Source organism: Rhizophagus irregularis, chromosome 22 (assembly GCF_026210795.1).
Source record: "Rhizophagus irregularis chromosome 22, complete sequence".
NCBI classification, from domain to species: Eukaryota; Fungi; Glomeromycota; class Glomeromycetes; order Glomerales; family Glomeraceae; genus Rhizophagus; species Rhizophagus irregularis.
Genome location: NC_089450.1, coordinates 1,772,501 through 1,780,846, shown reverse-complemented (window position 1 = coordinate 1,780,846; position 8,346 = coordinate 1,772,501). Strand labels below are relative to the sequence as shown.

General features: G+C 27.5%; 3 protein-coding genes across 3 annotated transcripts; 2 read left to right on the top strand and 1 right to left on the bottom strand.

Annotated features, from left to right (window-relative positions):
• Positions 1-690: 690 nt before the first annotated feature.
• On the bottom strand, positions 691-1,571 carry OCT59_014652 (uncharacterized protein). Its single transcript, XM_025331017.2, has 3 exons — positions 1,471-1,571; positions 1,136-1,382; positions 691-1,039 (listed from the first exon to the last, which is right to left on the bottom strand). Exons 1-3 carry the CDS (start codon positions 1,561-1,563, stop codon positions 1,026-1,028), a joined length of 354 nt encoding a protein of 117 aa, XP_025190088.1. The 5' UTR covers positions 1,564-1,571; the 3' UTR covers positions 691-1,025.
• A 267-nt stretch (positions 1,572-1,838) lies between these two features.
• OCT59_014651 (uncharacterized protein) lies at positions 1,839-4,375 on the top strand. Its single transcript, XM_025312249.2, has 9 exons — positions 1,839-1,850; positions 1,948-2,071; positions 2,165-2,576; positions 2,787-2,947; positions 3,029-3,107; positions 3,210-3,573; positions 3,655-3,676; positions 3,746-3,836; positions 3,920-4,375. The coding sequence occupies exons 3-9, from the start codon at positions 2,199-2,201 to the stop codon at positions 4,016-4,018; spliced, it is 1,194 nt and encodes a 397-aa protein (XP_025190089.1). The 5' UTR covers positions 1,839-1,850; positions 1,948-2,071; positions 2,165-2,198; the 3' UTR covers positions 4,019-4,375.
• Positions 4,376-4,586: 211 nt separating this feature from the next.
• OCT59_014650 (uncharacterized protein) lies at positions 4,587-8,051 on the top strand (the record flags this gene model as incomplete). Its single annotated transcript, XM_025323723.2, has 10 exons — positions 4,587-4,925; positions 5,006-5,219; positions 5,295-5,426; positions 5,499-5,671; positions 5,735-5,957; positions 6,058-6,206; positions 6,289-6,567; positions 6,770-6,853; positions 6,918-7,464; positions 7,536-8,051. 10 exons carry the CDS (start codon positions 4,587-4,589, stop codon positions 8,009-8,011), a joined length of 2,616 nt encoding a protein of 871 aa, XP_025190090.1. The 3' UTR covers positions 8,012-8,051.
• Positions 8,052-8,346: the final 295 nt, after the last annotated feature.

Below are 8,346 nucleotides of genomic sequence, written 5' to 3'. Positions count from 1 at the left end.
ATGGGTTTGATTTGCCTAATTGCGATTACCATATTTATATTCTATCATTCTTAATAATCACTCATAATCACTCGTTATTATTTAATAATCACAATTCAAATATATAAAAAAACCTTCGAAAAGTTGAAATTAAATTTATAAATTTTTTTAAAAAAAATAAAAAAAAATAAAATTCTATTAATTCTAAATCCTATAAATTTTCTTATTTCTAAATCTCTATTTAAAAATATAAATACATAAATGAAAATAAAAGAATCGAACTTCGATAAAATTCGTTCGCGTCATTTTATCAATTGTAAAATTGATTATCATCATCATCATTATCATCATTACATCATTACGGAACCCAGATATTTAATACTCCGACGTGAAACGTTCAAATTCAAACTAATTTAAACCCTCCTTTACACGAAAAGTTGTGGATAACTAAGTTAACCATAAAGTAAATCACATGCAATTTTCATATATCTTATGGTTAACTTTAGTTATCCACAACAAATGTATGAAAAATTCTTAAAATTTTTCATTTATTTAAATGGAACCTTTTCTGCCTCCCTTTTTATTGTGTGATGTCAAACTTGCACTTTCGTTGTTTGATTTTTTTTCTTCGTTTAGGGAGATAATTTATGGTTATTGCGGTGATACATTCATTTATTTTTGTAAAATGGAAAGAAATGAAATAATTAAATTTTATACATAATTAAATTACTTTATTAGAGACTATTTATAATTTAATTAGTTCTTTTACATGAATCCTTTATCTTTAAGGAAATTTATATTTCAACTTCTTTAATTGTTTCATTTTATTATCATAAATTATAAATTATTAAAAAATTACATTGTGCTTATAAACCATTTTTTAACCTGTCCTGATTTTTATTGAACCATCGTAATTGAAAACTTAATCAGATGACAAATAAAACATTATCTTAAATTGGCTCTTTTTAACATTCTTCGTGCTCATCAAAGAAATATATAAACTGCCACAGATAATTGCAAAGTTTGACTTATATTCGTTAAAGTAATTAATCTCTACCTTCTTAAAAATCAAATCATAAAGAATAATAAAATGATTGTTAATTAATAATTATATATATGCATATGAATACGGATATGATAAATATTTTTAATTTACCATAAAAATTTTCTAAAAATCCTCGTGGTTTGGGTGGTGATTCTTCTTTTGAAAAATAGTTCATTATGTGTGTGTCCATTTTCCAAATATTTATAGTTTCTTGATATTCTGCTCGACCTTTAAAAATCAAAACGTCAATCGCACGTAAATCTTCCACATCTCGATTTTTTTCGAATTCTTCTCTAATTTTTGCTCGTACGGCTGATACTGGAACATCAAGAAGGTATCTTGAAACTACTTTTGGAGCCTTTCTTTTATTAAATAAAAATATTTAAATATTTGTTAGTATGTAACATAAAACTCAAGCAAATTAGGCTTGCAAAAAGCTTTATTACAGCGCGTTGCCAGTCTCTGTATAATTGGAGTACTCGTTTTCTAGCCTCATTCAAGGATGGTGAGATAGTAGTCCTATAGGTTAAAGCAGACATGATTAAATTTGAAAAAAAGAAAAAAAAAAAGCTATTTTTATACTGATGCGGCTGCTCCATTTAATAATTGGTAAAGATCGACTGCCGTACAAAAACATGACGATTGTGTATAAAAAGTTAACTACTTTTGCCATTGTCCATAATTATATATCGTGTAACCTTATTAATTACGTAAATGTAAACTTTTGCACTCCCTTGTGACATGTACTTGATCTCGGAATATTTCGGAATAAGATTATATAAATAATTCTTAAAACATGAACAGTTCTTATGTTGCTAATTTTCTTGTAAGTGGATTTTTTTTTTTCTATTTTTTTGCAAGATTATGTCTTCTTTGAGGTCTTTTGGTGAAATATTCAAGGAAATTTCTTCTTTGTTTAATAGTTGAAAGTCTTGTGAAAAGTTTTGGATCGGTTTTTTATAGTTTAATCAAGTTTGACGATCTTTTAAAGCAGACGTTAAAGGATTTAGTAAAAACAATTAATTTTCTGGAATTATCGTGCAAAACGTACAGAGTTTTCTTTGATTTTCTTGTGTAAAGCTTAATTATCTTTAAATTCTTTGAGTTTTTTTAATAACCGATCTTTTTAATATTTTTTAGCATCTGTTATAACTGATCCTCTTTCTGTTCGAAAATGTCTTCGACACCATTTTCTCAATACGCTCGTGTTGATCGCGCTGAATCGTCTTCTTCACCACCTCTTATAGAATTTTCTAATGAAGATTCCGAAAGTTCTTCTAGTCGACTTGTAACATATGACGGTCAATTTGGTGAACAGTTAAATTCAATAGCTAGTACTTCCTCTTCGACCCAACCAGCTACTAGTATTGATCTTACAACGAGTAATAATAATTTTGAGGAAACAGAACATAAGAGATGTTGGATTTGCTTTGGTGAAGATTCTGATAGCGAGGGAAAATGGGTTAAAGCATGCAGGTGCTCATTAATAAGTCATGAAGAATGCCTGTTAAATTGGATAACAGAAAAACAGAGAAATACAGCTCTTAGAAAGGTGTGTAACAATTTTAAAGAATATAATTGTATAGTCTATTGGTTATATTTTCTATTGTTTTGGACAATATCATATATTTGATAGTGTTTTCGATACTAACAAATAGACTATACAATAATTCTTTCAGGATGGCCGATATTTTTCCACCAAATAAATAGATAAATTATAAATTATTTTTAAATTTTCAAAAAAAATATATTATTTCCATAGGTTCGATGTCCTCAATGCAAGACCGTATATCATCTTGCCGAACAAACTTCATATCTTTTAAAATTCCTTACCGTCGTAGATTCTACGATTCAATCTTCAATCCCATATTTCACCATTTTTGGTGTTACATTTGCTGTTGCAATTACTAATATTCATTATGGGTTAGTAAATGATTATTTTAATTATTTGTTTTATTTATTTTAATTAAACGTAATTCTTATTTATTTTATAAATTGTTACAGGGCATATGCCACAATTACAATGGTAGGCCTTGAAGAAGGAGAGCGACTTTTGGAAGAACCATGGAGCTGGAGGATATGTGTAAATTTCAAAAGAATAAATTTTTTATCTGTTGATCAGCCGCAGTAATATTTAGTTATACATATTAGAATTTTGATATTAAACTCTTTTTTTAATTTATAGTTTACTCTTCCTCTTGTCCCTGTATTTCTTATATTTTCGAGAGCTCGTTTTGCCGATCCTGTTATGCCTCTTATTCCCATGTTATTTATAAGGATGAACCAACTGAGGTTAACTATGCCCCCAAATCCATCTTTTACAATTTCCCTATTACCATGGGCTAGAATTATTTACAATTGGTCATATCAACGAGCATTTGGTCGTCTTGAACAAGAATGGCGCTCACAACTTGAACCATATATTAATCCGACTGAAATTGAAAATGGCGAGAACGGTAATATTCGGCCTCGCAATGATCAAGATGTCTTGGATCGTTTAGATCGCAGTAATGCTGGCCGTAAAATTGTTGGAGCGTTATGCTTACCATGTAAGTATTAATTGTTTAATGATAAATTTATTCTTACTATTTAAATATTTATTAACCTTACGTTACTTGTTTCTAAAATAGTCATCTCTGCTATGGTTGGAAGGTAAATAATGCGTCATATATTGTTTGAATTGAAATCCTTTAACACATATTAATGTATTATCTCTTATAGTTTCCTTGGTAAATTCCCATTTGTTCGTGGGCGTATTCCTGACACATTTCATCGAAATATACTCGGTGGATGTCTTTTCATAGTATTCAAGGTATATTAAAATTTTTAAGTGAATTTCTTTTTATCATGTTTTTATGATTCATGATTTTAACGATTAATCTTTCGTAATTTTAGGATATAATGACTCTTACATACAAGTATCAAAGAGCAAAGCATCGACGTACACGTCATGTCAGGGAATATTCTGAATTCGCAAATGAAAGCAGGCAATGATCTTTGAGGTGATCATTTATTTGGGATAACAATTTTTTAAAGTTTAAAATAAGAACAATTATAATAATATTGTAACAGTATTAATCCCCAATCCAATTTTGAATTTTTTTTCTTTTTTTTTAATGGTTTTGTTTTTTTCTCCCTTCCATAAACTTTCATCAATTAATTATATTAATATATACTCTATATATTTAAAAAAAAAATTATCATTATGATTACAAAATGAATTATGAGAAAAAGATAATATATATTTTATTTATTGTAGATATTTTCTAATTATTCTAGAATTTTGGTTACATGAGCATACTGGTCACGTGTTAATTAATAAATTTCATCGGCTATTTTGAATAGATAATTAAAATCATTAGCTGTTAGTTATAACACAAATTAAAATCAATTATTTGTGACTACGAAAATTATTTAGAATTTAAAAAAGTTTTGAGGCTGAGTGCGTGGCGAAGTCGCGAAGTGCGCGAGGTGAGGAACAGTAAAGACATAATGAGATGTAAATAAAAAATTTTTTTTTTCTTTTAAACATTTTTCGGTCCCATCATGCAAAAATAACACAATGAATCGATTTCTTATTTATTTAATAATAATAATAATTTATTGTGTACAAGCGATAAAAGCTAAAGGGATAATAAAACGTGCTACAAAACATGTAGAAATTGTTGAAAATGCATATTTATTAAAATTTTCATTACCTCCATCGTATAAAGATGATAATAAAAAACTCAATGTTATTAAACAACATGAATACTTTTATGATGAGATAAAGAAAAAAGGATTAAATATTACTATTAGATATGAATTTCATGAATTAATTAATGCGATAACTTTTGAAGCTAAAGATGATGATTTAAAAAGTATTGTAGAAATAAATGGAGTACAAAGCGTTGAACCTGTTGTAAATATTTCTTCGTGTCGCAATATTTATCTTATTTAGATTGATCTTTTATTAAAAAAAATTTTTTTTTTCTTTTAAAGCAAAAACATCGAATACCACCAATTTCTTTCAATATGATTAAATCAAAATACACACAAATGTTTTTCGATAAACGAGATTGGACAACGAATACACCATTAAATCTTACTAAAGAAGCGAATTTGAATACTATACATAAAATGATTGGTGTAGATTTAGTTCATAAACAATTTGGATATTATGGTAAAGGAATTAAAGTTGGAGTTATAGATACTGGTAACTATATAATATATATAAATTTTTCTTAGCTTGAATTAATTTTTATTTTTTCTTGTGAATTTTACATTTTAGGAATTGATTATTTACATCCAGCGTTAGGAGGGTGTTTTGGACCTGGATGTAAAGTTGAATATGGTTATAATTATTTAGAAAACACCTGGAATCCACGTGATATATGTTCTGGACATGGAACTCACATTGCAGGTTCGTGCTTTCTTTTACAATTTAAATCATTATATTAAGTCTAGGGCTAAATTATGATAATTTCTTTTTCAGGAATAATAGGAGCTAATGATTCGATGCATAGTGGATTTATCGGAATAGCACCTCAAATTACATTTGGAGCTTATCGTGTCATGAATTGTAATGGGCAAGGTGAAGGAGATGTTATTATGACAGCTTTGCAAAGAGCTAAAGATGATGGAATGAATATAATTAATTTATCATTGGTAAATTTTATTATTTTTTTTTTCGCATAAGATTATATAAATGAATCTTGTTGATACGTGTAGGGAGGAAATGGATGGGCTGTGAATCCACTTTCAGAGATGGCAGATGCATTAACGAAATACGGAATCATTGTAGTTACGGCTAATGGTAATTACGGAACTGAAGGAATCTTTGAATCTGGAGGAACTTTACTTGGAAGAGAAACCATAGCAGTTGCATCAATTGAAAATACTCATTATTTAAGTTTTAAAGCTTATGACGTCTCGGATAAGAATTTTAGTATCGGTAATAATTTTTTAACATATTTATTTCAATATTTGAAATGAATATTTGTAAAATGTTTTACTTTATTACCAAGTTTAAAATTCTTACTTAACTTACCTAGATTATGTTACTGTTTCTGCGAGAGCATTTACTTTTCCTTCAGCTAAAATAGAAATTTTTCCAGATCATATATGTCCAGAAAATTTCATGATATACGAAAATAAAGTTGTCATGGTTAACTTAGAAACATCGCCTCTTAGTTGTCCATGGGTAACTAACTGACACATTTTTCAATTTTTTTTTCTTTTTACCATTTTAAAAAGGGTTAACTCGATTTTTTTTTTCGTTTTAGTTGGGAATTTTACAAATAATTAATGCGCGAGCAATATTAATAATAATAAGAAATGAAACACTTGGTCCAACTACAGCGAATTTTAATAATGAACAAATAAAAATACCAACAGCTACAATAAACCTTATTACTGCTCAATTAATTAAAGAAAGAAAAAAGAAAAATAATGATTTAGAAATGGATTTTTCAGAAAAAATAGGACATGTATTACCTAATCCTTTAGGTTATTCAATGTCTTATTATTCTTCTTGGGGTTTATCTAATTTATTAGACATTAAGGTAATAATACTGAATGTTATACTATATATACTGTATAACAATATATAAGAAAATTTTATTTGTATTAAATTTCTTTCCTACTTTTTATTCTTTTTAATCCGATAATTACTTAGCCTGTAAGTTATTTTTATGATATTTTTCTTTATAAGGCTTCGTTCGCTTTAAATTCTATTTAATTTTTATTTTATTGATAATTTGGTAGGAAATTGTAACACCAGGTGGGATGATATTTTCAACATATCCTGTACCCCTTGGAAGTTATGCGCAACTTTCAGGCTCCAGCATGGTATGTTTTATTTATAAACTTATTAAATTATTATATTTTGTCCTTTTTTTAAAAATATTTCCAGTCAACGGCTTGTGTAGCAGGTGCGTTAGCTCTTTATATGGAAGCGAATCCATCTAAAAATTCACGACATGCACGCAACATGTTAACTATATACGCAAATCCAATATATGATATGAAAAATAAAGAAAAAGCGTCAGTTCTTCAACAAGGAACAGGATTAATTAATGTATATAATTCCATAATAAGTTCAACTTTAATCACTCCCACTAGAATATTATTATATGATAAATCGTTTAGTTATAAATATTTAGATATCCATAATAATGGAAAAAGAGTAATCACTTATAATCTTAAACATTGTCCTGCAATTTCTATTAATGGGTATAATGGAACTAGAAGTATAAGAACTAATTATATGAAATTCAATCATTCTGCTGCGATTGTAAAATTTGTTAAAGATAAAGTTACCGTGCAACCTGGCAGTAGTGTTAGAACTTATTTTACTATTTCATCACCAAAGGATTTAATTGAACATGGATGGTTTTATAGTGGATTCATTCAAGTGAAACCAATAAAACAATCCGCGATAGCTGTTACAATTCCGTACGGTAAATCAAAAATTTTTATTTTATAAAAATCATATATAATCATTACTTAAAAATTTTTTTTATTTGCTTAGCTGGTTTCGCTGGTGATATCAAGTCACTTCCAATATTAGGACAACCAGAATTTCCACAATTAAGAAAATCAAACAAGATAATATCATCGAATACAACAACACCTACAATATTCACGATGGAAAACTCGAAAAATAGACCAATAATAACCATGGTAATTTCAACACCAACAAAACTTTTATTAATTTATGCATTAAATTTCGATAAAAAAATCATTGGAAGAATACCAAGAGTAAATTTACATTTAGTTGGTATCACTAGATATCTTACTAAAACTAGATTTAATCAAATATTATATTATGAATGGAATGGTAATATTGTTGATTTAGAAAATAAGAAAAATGGATTTAAGAGTTATTTTGATGTTGGAATTTATTATTTAAAAATTAGTGCTTTAAAAATGTTTGGAAATATTTTAAATGAATCAGATTGGGAATCTTGGATTTCTCCACCAATAAAAATTCAAAGGAAAAAATAATTAATAATCAGAAAGGGATTCAACTCATTTTCATTGAGTATTAATAACGATAATTTGTCATCTGCTATGTTTTAAATAGTAAAGCAAATCCTTAATTTAAAACATTTAAAAAAAAATTTAAAGATTGTCAACTTTTGCTGTCCTTGCACTGATAAAATTAGAAATGACAGCATTCGCACGCGTATATGCATTATCGCTGACGATTTCAAAAGAGCCATCACTTTATTACATGCATTTCATTGAAAATCATGTGCCAGTTTAAGATCATCGGATTAAAATTATTTTCCTTTAAGTACGATCCGATAAGTTTTTTTTTAGATCTACATACATTATAA

What these genes read in the sequence shown, in the direction of transcription:
- OCT59_014651 (XM_025312249.2), top strand. Translation starts at nt 2,199, where the DNA reads ATGTCTTCGACACCATTTTCTCAATACGCTCGTGTTGATCGCGCTGAA. An exon ending in ATCTCTGCTATGGTTGGAAG is followed by an intron (nt 3,677 to 3,745) that starts GTAAATAATGCG and finishes TATCTCTTATAG; the next exon opens with TTTCCTTGGTAAATTCCCAT. An exon ending in GTCTTTTCATAGTATTCAAG is followed by an intron (nt 3,837 to 3,919) that starts GTATATTAAAAT and finishes TCGTAATTTTAG; the next exon opens with GATATAATGACTCTTACATA.
- OCT59_014652 (XM_025331017.2), bottom strand. Translation starts at nt 1,563, where the DNA reads ATGTCTGCTTTAACCTATAGGACTACTATCTCACCATCCTTGAATGAG. An exon ending in ACAGAGACTGGCAACGCGCT is followed by an intron (nt 1,383 to 1,470) that starts GTAATAAAGCTT and finishes AATAAAAGAAAG; the next exon opens with GCTCCAAAAGTAGTTTCAAG.